The sequence below is a fragment of the Rhipicephalus sanguineus genome, chromosome 2, assembly GCF_013339695.2.
Source record: "Rhipicephalus sanguineus isolate Rsan-2018 chromosome 2, BIME_Rsan_1.4, whole genome shotgun sequence".
Classification (NCBI taxonomy): Eukaryota; Metazoa; Arthropoda; class Arachnida; order Ixodida; family Ixodidae; genus Rhipicephalus; species Rhipicephalus sanguineus.
This window is the reverse complement of record NC_051177.1, coordinates 209,677,902-209,696,730: the sequence shown is the minus strand read 5'-3', so window position 1 is coordinate 209,696,730 and position 18,829 is coordinate 209,677,902. Positions and strand designations below refer to the sequence as shown.

Sequence of the window (18,829 nt, the reverse complement as noted above, 5' to 3'; positions counted from 1 at the left end):
AATTTCACACTCTCATAGAGCACACGATGCGCGGGGCGATGTTATACATTTGGGCTTCATACGGAACATCACGGCGACGACGACGGCAAAAATGCTCCTGTAGAGTGTCCGTATGATTGCTATCGCAACACAAAGGGCCACATAAAGAAATCGCGAGTCAAAGAAACGACGGCTCCAACCTGCAGGCCTCTCGCCGACGCCCTCCCGAGGGAATTAATAAGTCGGGGCGTGCCTGCAGCAGGCGTGTTAACTTGAGCGTAATGATAAATCTTCCGGTCCCAAAGAGCGTCCAAGTTCGCCTTGGTGTCAGGCCTCTTGACGAATCGGTCCATTTCGGTCGTGTTGCTGCATAAACTGGGGACGGAAGCAAGAAATAGTTATACAAAAGCGCTCATTCCGTCTGTTCGCCGTGTCGGGGAGCTTTTACGCGCTACTATTTGGGCTAAAAGGGAGCCTCGTGGAGAAGGGCTCCATCATAATTTTGAAGTAATATGACAGCTTTCGTATGGCTCGACCGGTATACGAAAGACCTATTTTTCTATGTATCCGCCTTGAAAATGCAGACACATTGAAGGGGAATACGTTACAGTACAATACTACCTGAACAAACATCAGTTAAACGAACTATTCAGTTACGCAAATTCAAACGAAAGATTGCCCATGGAAGCAATATTAAACCCAACGCTAACTCATTTCACCTTAACGAAATTCAGTGTTTTGCGCATTGCAGTTCAACGAAGATAGTTTGCTACACCATCCTCTCAGGTCGTGTTGATCTCTTCAATAAGTACAACCACACTCTGTGTAGCAGGCTCATCACTCCTGCGCGATTATCTCCGGCGCCCGACTGGAGCTAATCACGGAGGTCGCGATATTAGTTGACAACGGTACTTCTTTACTCGCGAAGTCGGCTCCGATTCGCCTTGAATTCGATTGGCTTCCTACATATTTTCGAAGCCAGCCGCAGCGTTAGCCCAACAACCGCGTGCTGGTTATCACGTATGCCACACGGAAGCGCACGCCTCCGGCGAGAAAAAACTGGATATTTTGTGTAGAAGAACTGACGCGTTTTTGGAAGTTATTTTATGCCCAGCAGAGTGTTGCGCCGGAGATGCTTCACGAGAACCAATGTGCGACTACTGCAGCTTTAAGAGCACAAGTGCAGCAGAAGATTACAGTATTCCTAATAAGATCATCAATATGCCCAAATTAACATGCAAAATGAGCAGCAAGACAAATAACTGGATTGAAATTGCACTTGAACACCTGATGTTCTTTCAGGTTATGATAGCAAGCTACAACAAAGCTCTTTCCGCTCAGCAAACTTCCACTTTAACCAGCCTTTTCCTCGGGTCCCTTTACGTTCGTTCACTTGAAGCTTCACTGTATGTCTAATTGTACGCAGCAGCGGAAGCCATACCGCCTGTCCTATGTCGGGTCTGGCGAACAGGGTTCAAAGTGATGAGTCCCCAGGAAGCGACGAACATGTAGATGACAAGTGTCATCGATCCCTTCTTTTTATGATCTTAAGTTGTGCTACTTCTCGTATGAACACATGTTCATGCGAGCGTGTGTCTATGTCGGATTATAAGCTTTAGTACTATGGTAATCATAGGAGAACACAAAGAGGGGATTGACTGGCGATGCCACACGTGAGCAAAATTACTAAACAGGTCCAAAAGCTTCAGTCCTTAAATGTAGTCTAGAAGCGTCCCTGCCATCCCCGTATCCTGAGATTGGTTACTTCAGCAATGAATAAAGAAAACAAATACAGTTAAATACCACTTGAACGAACATCAACTAAACGAATTATTCTGTTGTACAAACTTTCTTTAAATTCCCACTGAAGTGCCCTTGCACGTAATGCTAACGCATTTCAGTTTAACGAAACTACTGCTCAGCGCATTTTATTTCTACGAACATATTTTGTGACACCATCCAATGTCTCCCACGTCATATAGATTACATTGTCTGAAAGACTGGGTACAGACAGCTCTTTGCACTTTACTATGTCACCTGTGACTCTCGCGTTGAGAGATGCGACACTGACTGCAGAAGAGATTGTAGCGAGCGTCCTACCTCATGAAGAAGACGAGAAGGATGAAGAAGTAAGAAGTAAGAAGGAGGAAGAAGTCCTTGTAGAGGAAGCAAGAATTTCAGCAAAAGAAGCACTGCTGTGCTTGGAAAAACAGAAGTCCTTCGCTGCCCAGCAGAGTGTTGTGCCGGAGAAGGTTTACGAGAGCTTGGACACAGCGACTCAATTCATGACCACTGTAGTCCTAAGTGCACAAGTGCACCAAAAGAATACTGTGTTTTTCAAAACGTCCTAAATAGACAGGAATTTACATTCAAATAAGCAGCATTGCAAATAAATGGGTTCGAATTACATTTAAAAGACTATATTTTCATCAGCTCCCGATAACAAGTTGCAACACAGCTATTTCAGTTCAGCGAACTTTCACATTAACAAACTTTTTCCTGGGATCCCTTGAAGTTCGTTCAAGTGAAGTTTCGCTGTGTGGGCTATAATAAAGTTACTACGCCGTGAGCAGTCTCATGGAAATCATTCGCCTGCACTCAGGGCAGCTCATATATTGTGTAAATGAAGACCACTCGCTTGCGGCCCCGCAGGCTAGGTCACGTGCTCGTAGCAATACCGGCTGGAGTATTTCATATCCAAATCCAATACACTTCAGTTTCAAAGTACGCCATGCGAATATATCATGTCTACTCTTGAAGAGTTCATTAGTTGGAACGATATTTGTAGCCTCGATACGACGAAGAAGCCGGTTCATCTAGGCCTTATTCATTCCTCTTCATTGAATGGTTAGAAACTTCACTCGTTGAATTGTGAGCAGCTTACCCGAGTGCATTGAGATGTCAGCGGAAGCGAACATTACATTTTGTTGCCCCAATTTTCTCCGTTTTGTTTCGACTGCGATTTCGGTAGACTTTCATCTACTCGACGGAAAATAAATAAAAATAGTGCTTCATACAATAGTGTGCCTTCTCGAAGTGGGCCTGGTCGAAATTCCTATGATTTAAATCGGAGGTGTCAATACCTTTCATTGCTTGTCCCGAAAGCAACTACGAGCAGCACTTATATTGTCGCGTGGTTGTGGCTGTGAAGAAGCATCCAGCGAGGCTGGGAAATGCGGAACATGTTATTTGACCGAACTTGTGCCGAGAAAATAAAAAGAAGGTACAAGCAATTCGCGTTGTACACTGATAGCGGCGAGAACAGTCGACGGCCGTCAGTAATGTGATCAGAGGTAAAGCGCGTCGGCCTTTCCTACCTGCGGCGTCTGAAACTCCATCCTTATCGTTGGTGGCCTGGTTAGTTCCAGAATATACTCTATCGTTCGCGTGCGACGCACAGTCTTATCGGAAGATTCTAATCTGGATGGTTCCCAGTGATTCGGGCGCGGTTTGCGCAAGGCAGTAGTTACTCGTGGAATGGAGCGGCAGACCCGTAGCCAGGAATTTTTTTTGGACAGGGGAAGAGGGGGGGGGGGGGGGTTGGCATTTGCTGAAGGCCTTGACTATTCGAAAAAAACCTCTATGTTCATTATTTCTTTTCGGTGAAACAGACCCCTCGATCAATATTTCGGAAGGGGGGGGGCAGCCCTAGCTCCCTCCCCCCCCCCCTGGCTACGGGCCTGTGGGGCGGTAACCTAAAAATAGCAAGAAAGGAGGGTATGTGGCAATATGAAATTGTGTATCTTTGAGCGCACAGACGGAAATCTCGTTAATTCAACTAGTGCACGAATATTCACTGCAACATATAAGGTCGATAAAACTACGAGCACTTCATAGCGGTTCGATGCATTGATGTACCAATCTAACTTTAATTAAGAAACGTACATTTTGTACATTTTTATGCTGTGTTGTTCTGGGGTCTTTTCTTGTTTATTTGCTGCGCTTCAACTGAGTTTGGGCGTCGCACTTTGTATTTCTAACACCCTCGTAATTTTTAAATATTGTGTCGCACTCAATAAATCAAAGTTGTTAATGCTGTGCTTGCCTAGTCCGCTCCTTTGTCCTAAGCGAGCATATTTATTTTTACGTTTCGTTTTTCACGCCACTTTCTAAAACGTGAACATATACCAAGTTGTCCAGCTTTCGATGCAGCTTAGCTATCAGAGAGAATCCCGTGGAAAATGAGAATTTTCATAACAGAGCTCACTAATGGTTGATCCCGATGCCATATTCGGTATTCCGATGCTGCGCCGCAACCTCCATGAAGTACTTGAAGTCATCTTTGTACGGCGGACTGAGCGAGCTGTCGTTTGACGTGAAGAGCGAATCGAAAGTAATGATGTCGCAGAGTCCATCCGGAGGAAACAACAGTGTCTGCCTGGTGAAGCCCTCGCGTACTGTGCAGAAGAGGGAGTAGAGCAGTGACACGCTCCCTGCGTATGTAGAGGAAGCAATCAGCTGTAAGTTTGGATGCACTGAATTTCTGTCTCTCTCTATCTCACACACACATTAGGAAAACATACAAATAGCAGCGCCTTTGGAATTATATGGAAACACTTCGTCTTGTATGTTCATTGCGAAAAACGTTGTCTTATTCGGGCAAGTAAACAGCACACCAGTAATTATTTTTCGGTCAGGGCCGACTGAGAACATAGATGACTCTTTTTGAAGATGCATGTTCACTCTCTTTTGGAGAGTCACGCCTTTCGCGACTCTCCGAAGGGAGCGTATGATCTCGAAAAGTGAGTTAACGCGTATCTTTAAAGACGTGTTATACATCTTAACATTTTTTTTATTTCAAAGGCTATTTTATGCAATTGATAAGTTGTGTAAGCCTGCTTTAGTTGGTTCTTACAGCATACACAGAGATCAGCGCTTAGGGGGCCCCTCATCAGGTCACATTGCAAATTTTGGATAACTAGAAGCTGTAAGATGCCACCTGGAGAGCGTTTTATCAAAATAATTCTTTAAATTAGTCCATTATTGAGCATGTTAGAAAAAAATTGAAGTGAATCGTGCCTCCCCAATGCGAGCTGTCTAAACGAACACCTTTGCCCCGGCTAGTGTTCGCAAGCGCTAGCTGCGTACTCTGCCGGATGTGAAGAAGCGCTTTTATGTTGATGTGACAAACCCCACCTCATATTTTTTTCTTTTTTTGTTATGATCTTGCAATGGCGACACTCTGAACGGAGAACCGAAGTCACGCGTCATAGTAAACGACATTCCGGCACCGGTCTAAAGCGCGAGCGCGGCTCCGGACACGGCCGTTCCAACAAGTGCCTCTGACGAATAACACGCACACATGTGAGCAAAAGTATACGGACCACGGGAGCGCGTGCCGAAATTGTCGTCGACGCCGTCTAGTGGCAAACTGTCCTCTGTCCACAGCATTGCTCTGACGAATGCACGCCCGGAGCAATGCTCTCGACACCAGACGGCTCGCCACTAGACGGCGCATAGAGCAATTTTAGCATGTACTCCCGTGGTCCGTATACTTTTGCTCACGGGCGTACGTGTATGTTAGCTTTCACTCCTTCGAAAAGCAGCTCCCACAATATGAAGGGTGCGCTGCTTTCTGTGCTAAATCATGAACGCTTTTGCGCCGTGCAGTCGTTTCGTAATCTGCAGGCACGATCACTGCCGAGTGATCTACGCACTGAACTTGTTTGCAATGGCCAAACCTGGCGAGGAGTCCTTTTAGGATGCGTCCCTGACAACGCGTCGTGTTTCGACGAAAGCACGATCTTTGAGACTACGCTGCTTTTCCTGGACGTTAAGCCGTCGAGAGTCATAATTTCATTGAAGGCAAGGAAAGCACGCCCCTAAACAGAGCTTTTGCTACACTGAAAAAGCTGATCTGTACAGCCAGATGTGTTCTAGGAATGTCGTCTCATTCGTTACGTTGCCACTGTCTTTCCGCCTTGAAGTACGTCGTGGTGACCTGCAGGCCACACCTAAATTCGGTTATGGCACTTGGCATCCGTGACACGACTTGTGTTTTTCATTGTTGGGCCTCTCGTTGACAATTTCTTGGTATACCTTACTCCCATCCACTTTGCGATTAACCAACTTCCAATCCATCCGCTTCGCTTCCCGTTCGACCTATAGCTATGTAAGTCGTTCGCTTGAGGCAAGGAGAATTCAGCGTAAAGTTGTCATCATGACCCGTAACATAAATACGGTGGAAGAAGCCCAGGAAGATATTGTCGTAAAAGTTAAGCTGAATTTTAAGCGAAGGAATAGATCGCTTTGTCCTATCGCCGTCAGTGGTATGTGGCAGTCAAGAGTTCGAGGAAAAATCTTCACCGGCTTATTCTAAATAGGCAGGCATGCACACAGACTGTTTTCCACGGGCAAGTGCCTTCCGCGTTTGTTGACTGCAATGCCTGACACCGAGGAAGATTGGTATGCACCGACCGGGCGCTAGTACTCACGAGGGACGGGGGCCGCCGTAGAGGTAGTAGTTGTGACCATGGAGCTTGTTATTACTGGGCCACCTGCAACAGATTCGTTCTTACCTTATTTATTTATTCATTCATTCATTTACCACTTGCGGAGGCCATGGAAGAACGCATCCGACGGGGAAGGAAAAATGATCACAAGACAAGTCCAAACATATCAATGGTCTTTATAAAGACCACAACTCACAAGCACCTGCACCGCGTTACACGTCCGTCCCATTCTGAGCGTATTCAGTAGAAGTTCAATTTTGTCAATGCCTTAACACACCGCGAGGTGGCGATCTTAGACCGAGCGTCGTAAAAGCGTCGTAAAAGCGTCGAAAAAGCGTCGGCCTCGCTCATTGCATTGCGCTAATCCAAACCAAAAATAGCTCTGCGACACGCGCCTGCCTCACCTGGCTGTAACACCGCGTTCCCCGCTCACCCCGAGAAAAATCGCCGCCGGGCTGTCGGTGCGGCAAGAAGCCCTTTGCGTTTCCCTCTAGTCCGGCCGTGGTGTTCTCATTTTAACATGCCGCGGGATGGCGACCAAGTTCAGCGTGCAATATGCGGCGCTCTTCTGGCTATCACACCTCGTTCTCTGATTACGCTTTCACCGTTAACTACTACAGCCACCACAAGGGTTTGTTTAATCATTTAACATGGACGTTAGTCGTCGGGATGGAGATGTACCACCAATCATCGAAGTGGGTGCATCCACGATAAACGGTGGTATAATAATAATAATATCTGGGGTTTAAAGTCCCAAATCCACGATGTGATTATGAAGGACGCTGTAGTGGAGGGCTCCGGAAATTTCGACCACCTGGAGCTCATTATCGTGCACCTAAAGCTAAGTACACTGTAAACGGTGCTATAACTGTCAGGCATCAATATAAATTTTCTCTTATATCAATTCAGTTACTTCTGTAAACATCCAGTTACTTCTGTAAGGGCACGCTTTAGTTTCGTGTTATTCCGATTCCTATGAAGGAGGGATCAACCATCTTTTTTATCTAGTGTAATTAGCCCATTAATCAGAGATCTGCTGGTTTGCGAAGACGTTTAAGAAAATCCTGTTCCATCTGAGAAAGAACTCTTGCTAGAACTGTTACATGGGCAAAGTAAAATTCTTTCAACTATACAGAACATACAGGTAACACAAAATGAAGTGCAATAGAACCTATGAAAGTTAACAGAAATAATTGATGACGTGGAACGACGATCAGACAATTTAAATGTGCTTATGTACAAAGTAGACAGCATCGAATCAACAATAACGAACTTCGAGGAGCAACTCGCTAAAATTACCGAGCACGTTGATGACCTAGAAAACAGAAGCAAAAGAAGTAACCTAATAATTTATGGCTTACGTGAACCTAGAACTGAAACGCCAGAAGATTTAGAACGAAAAGTAAAAGACGGTTGCGCATTGAAAGGTGTCGCAGACTCGGAAAGAAAACAGAAAATAAAACCCGTACAAAGATTCTAAAGGTTCTTGACTACCGAGAAAAAAATGCCCTGTTTTACTTGACTACAGAGAAAGAAATGCCCTGTTTCAGAGCATCGCATAAACTGAAATGTAGTGAATTATCACTATGTAAAGACTTTTATAAGTGAGTGCGTGACACGCGGAGGCCTCAATGGGAGAATTCTAAGGAAGAAAGGCAGAAAAATATGAAAGTAAAGTTGGTTTACGATAAGTTGAGAATCGATGGGAGGTTATTTGGTGGGATGCTGAAAAAAGATCCCGATATAAGCAAAAGAAATCAAACCCTCAAAATTGACACAATAAACCCAAGCGTGGCTCTTTAGGAATACCTAATGTAAATAGTAGCAGCGTGATTCACAAGCGTACAGAGTTAGAGGGAATACTTTTATCTTATAACCCTGATATCGTTACCTTGACGGAGACATGATTAAGTGACGAAATATATAATAGCGAGTTCATTCCACTTGGATATAGCGGATTCACAAAGGACAGGGGTAGCAGGTGTGGCGGTGTAGCCATTCTTTTCAATGACAACAATAAGCTCATGAAAACGCCCGATTTATTAGATGTTGAATGTATTTTTGCAAGGCCTACCATGAAAATGTTAGATAGGTTGTAGCGGCTCTGTACAGACCTCCTAGTTCTGGTGTTGATGTTTTGGATTCTTTGAAGCTATACATGAGCGAGCATGTGAAACCCGGTGATCGCATTATTCTCTCGGGAGACTTGCAAAACATCGATTGGGTAACGATGTCGCTCAAAAGTGATAACGACAGTTTGGGAGCGGCCATGGTAGACATTGCCTTTTCTTTTAATTTGTCACAGTTAGTCGAGACATATACCATAATACAGGGTAATTCTGAAACAATTCTGGACCTCTTCTTTGCAAGTGCGAGCATCAGTAGTCAATCTACGTGCGATGTATTTCCCGGCATATCGGATCACGTGGCTGTATTATTAACGATACATAATATGAATTGGAAAGACAACTATAACGCTGTCCGTTTCCGCAACTTCTCCCGAGCTGATGATGTTTCAATTATAGGCATGCTTTCGTTTAACCTAGAGTCATTTTCAGAAAACGTTGTAGACGTGCACGAGCTATGGGAACGCTTTAAATATTTTGTTAATGAGTGCATTGAAGAATATGTACAAACCATTGTTAAGAAAAGAAAAAAAAAAGAATCCCTGGATTTCTCGTGATACGCTCAGATTGAAAAGGCAGCTTAGGAGGTTAAAAAATAAAATGAAAAAATCAACCATTGCTTCACCAGATCAACTAGAGAAACTTCTCTGTCTTTCATCTTAGCTTCGTATCCAACTAACTACCGATGAACAACGTTACTACGGGGAATCCTTGCCTAAATTCATCACGGCGTCTCCCCTGAAATTTTGGAGGGAGGTGTCGCCAAAGCAATAACAATGCGATGTATTTGAAGTTAATGACATTCACTTGAATGATGAACAAAAAATTTCTAATTCATTTAATGAGCACTTCCACGCTGTTTTTACTTGTGACGACGGTGTCTTACCTGTTTTAGAGAATGTTTTGTCACCGATTCCTGATTTCTCAATAAGCGAGCAGGGTAGATTCCACATGCTTTTAAAACTTGATGACAAGAAAAAGTTGTGGCGCAGACGATATAGCCAACGTTTTCCTAAAAAGGTATGCGGAATAGGTTTCGAAATACTTGTACATTGTGTTTTTACGTTCCTTAGAACAAGGTCAACTCCTGAATGACTGGAGAACAGCCCGAGTGATACCACTTCATAATAAGCGGTGTCAAACAGTCTATAAAGGACTACCGACCGATATCTTTAACCTCTAACACCTGAAAATTATCAGAGGACACAATATACAAACATATCGTGGATTTTTTAGAGACTCATAACATATTAACAGAATGCCAGCATGGGATTCGGAAAGGGTACTCCACTTGTACACAGCTAGTTGCTACCATGCATGATTTTGCCACATCGATAAATAATGTCAAACAAATTGATGCAATTTTTCTGGACTTTTTGAAGGCGTTCGACAAAGTATCACAGGGTAAATTATTATTTAAATTGCATAATCTGCTTAGAAATTCTCCACTTGTTAATTGAATGTCAGCGTACTGGACCAATCGCCACCGGTTTGTTGCATTTAAAGGCCATCAGTCTAACCAACCACTAGTGAAATCAGGTGTCCCGCAGGGCTCCGTCCTAGGGCCACTCCTTTTTCTTATTTATATAGACGGCATTGTAAAAGTAATCTCCGTCAAAATAAAACTTTTCGGAGAAGACTGTGTTCTCCACACGAAGGTTAATGATAAATCGGATCAGGTGTTGTTAAACAATAATTTTCATCGTGTTGCTTCATGGTGTCAGCGGTGGAAGATGTGTATAAACTTTGACAAGACTGTTTTTATGCGGATAACTCGGAAGAAAAAAGCCCTTAATGTTTGCGTATAATTTCAACGATGCCATTTTGTCTCAGGTGTCCGAATACAAATGTCTCGGGTTATGGATATCAAACAGTTTCAGATGGGATAAACACATCCGTTACGCTACATCTAATGCTTACAGAAAATTATTTTTTTATTGCGATAGCAATTATATGGACAGTCTCGGCTGGATTTTGCCGTCGCCGTCGCCGCCGTCATGCACCGTATATGTATAAGTATGTATATATATATATATATATATATATATATATATAAAAGCCCCAAAGAAAAATAATTCAGAAAAATGCTTCCGAAGCGCGGAATCGAACCAGGAACCTCTTGCTCCGCAGCGAGTGGCGCTAACCACTACGCCACGAAACGCAGATCCTCCACGTAGCTAACGGCGAGCGTTATATACACACCCTTTACCGCTGGACGGACTCAGAGACAGCAGGCGCTTAGAAGCGTTTCTTCATTACCAGCGAGATGGCGCTAGGAGCGCGACGGGCGCACTTAAAAGTCGTCGGCGAGTTCGCTCGCTTCTTATATTTGCGCAGGGAGAACCTTGCTCTTCTGATGTCTGCTCGCGCGGTTTTCTCGTGGTGAGGGGAAGAGGGATGTTTCAAGCTTTCACCGTGATGTCCGCGGTCATGTTACGGAGCGTACGAGAGTCAGTCGATTTCAAGGGACGCCGCTAAACGAACAAACAGAAGATGAGCGCGAACTATCAAGTGTCACAGCTCGACACTTGAAGCACGCTAGTTTCCTTCGCTGCTTCGGCCGCCTTTGCAACAGGAGCGCTGTTCAAACTGAGAGTATCCATTGGCGAGCCTCACTTCGTATAGCATTAGGTTCTTGCTATCGCATTCATTGTTTCGGCCTTGCGGCGAAACTGTGACTTTTTAAGGAGAACGCTAACTCTGGCTACCCTTCTGTAAGAAAATCAGCATCCAAATCCATTGTCCTACCAGTCTTAGACTATGCTGCTATAATATGGGACCCCTTACAAGAGCTAATACTCTCAAGCTAGAAAATGCCCAGAGCAGAGCTGTACTGTTTATTTATAACGATTTTAGACGCAGCTCAGTGATTGAACTATAAGTTCGCGCTAAGCTAAGCCCTTTATGCGAAAGAAACCGCTCATCACGTCTAAAATCAATTAGTCAAGGGGCACTATAACGTTGATGTTAGCGAATCGATGTTATTCCGGTTATTGAACGCGCCAAAGGCACGGGCTAACAATAACACCTTTTCGTTCTGATAATGATTCTTTCAAGTATTCTTTTTTCCGCGAACAATCAGAGACTGGAATAACCTTAGTAGCTACATTATTGAAGCAGATTCTTTGTCAGCATTTTCATCTCTTCTTGATGACTAAACATAATTGGCTATCTTCATAGCGATTGTGTGTATATAGCTATGTTGCCTGTTCCTCTATTTTTTGAGCATTTGATAATGCTTTGTTTAATGACTGAACCTGAATTTTCGTTTTTCTAGTGTTTTTTTACTGTAACCTTTGCATGTACATATATTTTGAGTGCCAATATGTTGTATTTTCTTTCATGTACTGTATTCAACCCTGCTAAACCCCGATAGGGGTTGCAGTACCAATAAATAAATAAATAAATAAATAAATAAATAAATAAATAAATAAATAAATAAATAAATAAATAAATAAATAAATAAGATGGTTATGCAGCAAGAAGGACGAAAAAATGCGCAAGCTCTTCATATTAGACTCAGATTTTGTTAAAAAATCCAAGTATGATCGCAAGAGCGAAGCAAGGAATGCGATAGCAACAAATTGGAATATCATACCAAGAACGGCAAGCAGCTCGAAACTTGCGCCACGCTGCTCAAGCCCAAAGGATGCACGAAAATAACACACATATTAACGTCTGGGGTTTAACGTCCCAAAACCGCAATATGATTATAAGACACGCCGTAGTCAAGGTCTCTGGAAATTTCGACCATCTGGTGTTCTTTAATGTGCACAGTAGACGGGCCTCTGGCATTTCGCCTCCATCGAAATGCGACCGCCGCGGCCGGGATCGAACCTGCGACCTTCGGGTCCGCAGCCGAGTACTGTAACCGCTACACCCCCGCGGCGGACAAAAGAACACGCTCATGACGAGCGCGAACCAACGACTGGCACAGCTCGACATTTGTGGCGCGCTGCTCAAACACAATAAGAAGGACTTTGGCTCTACTAGCTGCCAGCTCACTCCTTTCGCCAACGCAGTTGCTGCAGCGAGCGAAGTGACCTTCGTGCGGCCTAGACTATTTTACGGATGGGCGTCGGTGCCACCACATTGGGCTGTTAGCCTTGACATTTTGTATCTTCAACGGAACAGTGCTACGGAACCGTGCTACGGTAGACGCATGCACATAAAAACTGTTGGGCTGGTGGATTTGACGTTTCCTGACCTTACAGATCTGCATCGTGATATACAAAACTAAGAAAACATTCGCTTAACAGCCCAAGGTGGCAGAGCCCGTCTGTCTTGCGTAAAGTCGTCTATAGCTTCAACACAAACTTTGCGGTGAAAGCACAAGACGTACAAACCTCCGCCCTCACGAGATAGGCGCGCGAGCACGGGTGACCACGCCCTGTAGTGCAAGGTACGTGTTGGCCGTGCGCATCCCAACTCCGGCAAATCGGGGGGGGGGGGGGGGGGCGACCTTTAAAGCGAGTCCTTGGCGCAATTTTGGCAGTGATAGCGAAAATGCTGAAGCACCTCCGAGCCTTCCGTACCACTAGCGGTAAATGGTGTATATAAATAGCTCGCCATTAGTACACTGGAGGACGTATGCTGCGCGGCAGAGTTTAACGCAGCGTGCGGCGGAGCGTCACAAGTTCCAGTCCCCGGTCTCGCGCTTCGGAAAATATTTCTTCTGAATTATTTTTCCTCTTGAAGGCTACAGCGCACAAAGACGGGGACAACAAAAGAAAGCACAAGGCGAAGCGCCGAATCGGCGCTTCGTCTTGTGCTTTCTTTAGACGAAGCTCAGTGATTGAACTATCAGTTCGCGCTAAGCTAAGCCCTTTATGCGAAAGAAACCGCTCATAATGTCTAAAATTCTCATATCAATTAGTCAAGGGGCACTATAAGCGAATCGATTTTATTTTCTTCCCGTTATTGAACGCGCCAAAGGCATGGACTAACAATAACACCTTTTCGTTCTCATAACGATTCTTTCAAGTATTCTTCAAGCCCACCAAGCCATCCTTGTGAACTTTATTTTTCCTTTTAGCTTTTATACAATGTTGTACACGTTCCCTCAAAGCAGTAACGGAAGCTCGTTCCTTTACAAAATTTGAAACGAGTTCCCGTTACAAGTTCTTTTAATGTCAAAGGAACGCGTTCCAGTTATAAAATTTGAACATTGCAATCTGTAGTTCCTTCAACGTTACACTTGATTTTTACGTTAGCATAATGTCGGATAATCCTGATAGAAAAGCAAGCAACTCAGAAAGCACATTCAACCACATGTACACATTATGGGAATAGAAACATAGCCAGCACCAGGTTATATGAAAATAAAAGGAATCTAAAGAAGCCTTCTTGACGAATTTTTAGAGGCGAAGCACCTTAGAACCCAGCTTTGTCGTCGACTCTCACTGTCTGCTGTCAGGCTATATAGAAAACCGTTGCTATAGTCGAAACATATGTGTGTATGTTGCGATTACGATTACCACTTTAAAGTCTCAGATAAAAGTCATATGCAGCACTCAAAACACTCCTGAAATATCTCAATAAAAATGAGATAGAATAATATTTAGAGACACTATGTTCCCGAAATCAACATATCTGGCTATCACTATTCTGAAGGATGCGCACAGTGGGGTGTGGAAGGTGTCGTACCTGACATTCTGTTTTCAACGATAAACTCTGAAGAAATGCTTTCGTAAGAGCTTTAGTCAGAGAAAACTTGAAAAGTCCGCGGCATTTCCTCCTCATAGGCGAAACATATGTGTGTATGTTGCGATTACGATTAGGAAAGAAAGTACAAGCACAAATCCTTTATACTAGTCGGCGACTTCAACGTAGACATTATGGACAGCGACTGGATAATGCAGTATATGATGTCTCGATACGCTCTACGATGAATGACATATGACTGGAAACAACCAACTACCCGTAGAACATGCATAGACCTTGTCTTTGCAAACGGTTTATTAGATGCACTCAAAGAACCATTGGCTCTCTATTTCAAGACCACAAAGCAGTAATAATGAAGGCAGAACGGAACCAAGAACTCAAGACTATATACGAATTATAGCAAGATCATTAAAATAGAAGAGGATTAAAGAGGAACCAAATAAATACATTTGTACATGTCACTCAATTTACATTCGCAGTGGCAACGCGCGGATGACGTACAGTGATATACAGGTACGATACCCAGTGCTTCCTCAGTCTTTATGAGTCACATTAGTGGAGATGCGGTGATGTTTTAGCGAGCACGCGTCATACTCTAGACATGTCTAACTGCAGCTTTGGTGCTCGTCTTAGAGGTGTGCACGGGCTCCGGGTAGCCCGAAAGCCCGAGCCCGACCCGGCCCGCGGGCCCGGCTCGGGCGGGCCGACGTACTTTCACCTCGGGCCCGGGCCGGGCTCGGGCTACTTGGAGCTTTATCCGGGCCGGGCTCGGGCCCGGCGCAAAGCCCGACTCAAGCCCGAAATATAGAGAATGAGCGGGAATTGTTTTCCAGCACGCATACAGCGCCTTTACCGCGACCGCCCTTTACCGCTTTTCCTTTCCATTCGCTACTTTAAACAAAAGGGGAGCAGGTAAAGCACTGCCTCTGTTGCACTCCGAAAACAGAGAAGTAGCACCACCTGAGCTAGTGACGGCGCCACGCGACTGTTCCGCGTTAGATTTAAGGCCAAATCCCATATGAGTGAACATGCACGCGACAGCGACGAGCGACCCGACGTAGATCGCCTTCGTGCAAGCTGACGCTTGCATTGGCATACCCCATACACGTGACGGCTTTGGCGAGCGAACTCCATTGTTGCTGGCATGAGGCCGTCTACTTGTATAGAAAAAGTGCCGCGAACAGTCTCTATTGGAGACTGTTCGTCGTGTGTCGTTTGATCATATTCTATATGCTCAATAAAATGCCAAATTACCGGAAAACGATGTTTTGTTTTCGCAGCGAACCTTCAAAAAGCCGGACCGGGCCGGGCCGGGCCGGGCCGGGCCTGGGATTGTCTTTTCGTACGTCGGGCCGGGCCGGGCGGGCTCGCAGCCCTTTGCCGTCGGGCTCGGGTGGGCCTTCGACAAAGTCAGCGGGCCCGGGCCGGGCTCGGGCTCGAAAATACGGCCCGTGCACAGCTCTAGCCGTCTATTACAAGTGCAGCACATGTGGCAGTTTCTGTTGTAGATGCTGCCATCTAGAAAAAGCCAGGCGAAGCTGGTGACAGCGTGTGCTCGAGGTGCGCGTGGCGCGTGGCTGGGCTCCTAGGCTAGAACGCCGTTTGGAATAAACCTGTGTCCACGTAACTCAGCCTCCTGCCTTCTCGCTCGTCCCTGACGACTTCAACATGGTGTCAGAAGAACAAGTGCTACCAGTGGACATCGGCTTCTAGTCATCATCCTTGCGAAGGACGCCGCAAGCAAAAAAGCACCGGTCATGGCGTCATTCGTTATTCAACCGCCGGACGCCTTCGACTTTTCGTCGCCGAACGAGTGGCCGAAGTGGAAACAGCGTTTTGAACGTTTCCGAACCTCTTCAGGCTTGTGCGTGAAGCCCGAGCAACGTCAAGTAGACGCCCTACTCTACATCATGGGTGAGCAAGCCGAGGAAATCTACGCCACCTTCGCTTTATCTGAAGAGAGCTCCAAGAAATTCGACGCCGTCGTGGAGCAGTTAGACAAGTATTTTATTCCGCGACGCAACGTAATCTTCGAACGAGCCAGATTCAACACCAGACTGCAACAAGATGGTGAGTCGGCCGAAGATTTCGTCACTGCGCTTCACACGCTTTCGAAAGATTGCGAGTTCGGTGCTCTTCGAGAGGAGTTCGTGCGCGACCGCCTCGTGGTTGGGATAAAAGACAAGCAGCTATCCGCCAGGTTACAGCTCGACGCAGAGCTCACACTACAAAAGGCTCTCGATTCCGTCCTCCAGATCGAGAGTGTCCGTCAGCAACAAGCGGAGCTCCACCAGGAAGTGCCATCTTTGAACAAAGTTGCATCCGGTGCGCAGACCAGTCGACGCGCTTCAATGCAAGACAAAAGCGGCAGTTATCTACGCGGGGCAAGCAAGCCATCTTCACCCTCCGGTAAAAACAGAGAGCAGAAACCGTGCCGTTGGTGTGGTCAAGAGCGTCACTCTCGCACTCTCTGCCCAGCACGCTGGGAAGTCTGCAGGAATTGCCGGAAGAAAGGTCACTATGCCTCCGTAAGCATGTCGCGACGCCTCAATTGTGTCGAAACCGAGCACGGAACTTTAGAAGCAGGATTTCTTGGAGCAGTCAAGACGACGGATGCTGGAAACTGGGAAGCAACAGTCTTGGTTCAAGGCCAGCCAGTAGACTTCAAAATTGACACTGGTGCCGAAGAAACCGTCCTCCCGACGCACGTATTCTAGACACTCAAGGACAGGCCGCTTCTATCAGCTCCTCCTCGTCAGATGCATGGCCCAGATGGAAAGCTTCTTACAGCAGCAGGAGTGGCACAACTCCAGCTCATCTACCGCAACCACGCGACTACTCAGGATATATACGTCCTAGATCAGATCTGCACTCAGTTGCTAGGCAAGCCAGCCATCAAAAAGCTACAGATGCTGACCTTCGTAAACGCCGTTGCCGACAAAGTCAACCCGAAAGAAGAATTTCGAGCGGTGTTCCAAGGACTCGGCAAGCTGCTCAAAGAACACAGGATTCAGCTTCAACCAGGAGCAAAAGCTTTCGCACTCAGCTCCCCGAGGCGCATCCCAATTCCATTGTACGAGAAGACAAAGTTGGAACTTCAAAGGATGCAGACACTCGGTGTCATATCACCTGTTGATGAGCCGACCGAGTGGTGTGCACCAATGGTTGTCGTGCCAAAGCCCTCCGGAGACGTGAGAATATGCGTCGACTTTACAGAGCTGAACCGCCACGTTCTCAGAGAATGGCATCCTATTCCTTCCGTGGAGCACACTCTCGGACTTCTTCATGGAGCTAAGGTGTTCTCCAAACTCGATGCCAACTCTGGATTTTGGCAAATTCCACTTTGTGAAGAATCAAGGCAACTCACCTCCTTCATCTCACCTTTTGGGCGCTTCTACTTCAACCGACTACCATTTGGCATTGCGTGAGCTCCTGAACACTTCCAGAAGCAGATGGCGTACATTTTACAAGGCATCAGTCGAGTTGTCTGTGACATGGACGACATCCTCATCTGGGGTTCCAACAGCCATGAGCACAACGAGACACTCCGAAACGTGCTGCAGGCACTTGCAAAGGCTGGAGTGACACTGAACGACAGCAAGTGCGTGTTTAATGTTCAACGCCTTACATTCCTTGGACACTGGCTCGATGAAGACGGAATAAGACCAGACGAAAAGAAGGTTGAAGCCATACTGAAAATGGAGAGTCCCAAAAACCGGACCGAGCTGCAGAGAGTTCTCGGAATGGCAACATACCTTGCGAGATTCGTTCCCAATCTCTCTGATATTCTGCAGCCACGCACACTCCTGTAGTCAAAAAAGCAAGAATTTGCTTGGGATGCTCCACAAGAGCAGGCATTCAACAGGCGGAAGTCGGTGCTCTCATCTCGTCCTGTCCTTGGAGTCTACGACCCATCTAAAGAAACAGTCGTCACCGCCGACGCATCATCCTTCGGACTGGGAGCATAAATCCGGCAGAAGCAAACGAATGGCAAGTTTTCTGTTATCGCTTATGCCTCGAGGTTGCTCTCAGAAACCGAGAAGCGCTACGCTCAGATTGAAAAAGAGGCTCTTGCTTTAGTCTGGGCATGCGATAAATTCAGCGATTACCTTGTCTGCAAGCTGTTCAAGCTAGAGACGGATCACAAGCCGGTGGTTCCAATCTTCACTTCGAAGAGTTTTGACGACTTGACGCCTAGATTACAGCGGCTAAAGATGAGAATGATGCGATATCGATACGAGGTTGCATACGTTTCAGGCAAAGAACTTCTAGCCGCAGATGCACTTTTGAGAGCGCCTCTGCGAGAGACGGGAGACAGCGAGATCGAAGAAAGCGTTGAAGCTTTCCTGTGCTCTATGACAACCTCTATTCCGATAAAGCAACATTGCTTACAACGGTTAAAGGCATCCCAACAAGCCAGGGGCGTAGCCACGTTAGGGCACACCGGGCCCGTGCCCCCCCCGAAATTTTTTTTGCCATAGCATATAGAGCAGAAAATGACACTCGACCCCATCTGCCTGCTCGTCCCCACTACAGATCAAGGAGGTGCCCCCCCCCCCCCCCGAAAAAGATTTCTGCCTACGCCCCTGCAACAAGCAGACCCTATTT

General features: G+C 46.0%; 1 protein-coding gene across 1 annotated transcript; it reads left to right on the top strand.

The window, feature by feature from the left end:
- Window positions 1-15,978: 15,978 nt before the first annotated feature.
- Window positions 15,979-17,649, top strand: LOC119382211 (uncharacterized protein K02A2.6-like). The gene is made up of 2 exons (XM_037649926.1): window positions 15,979-16,518; window positions 16,939-17,649. The coding sequence occupies exons 1-2, from the start codon at window positions 15,979-15,981 to the stop codon at window positions 17,647-17,649; spliced, it is 1,251 nt and encodes a 416-aa protein (XP_037505854.1).
- The last annotated feature ends 1,180 nt before the right edge of the window (window positions 17,650-18,829 follow it).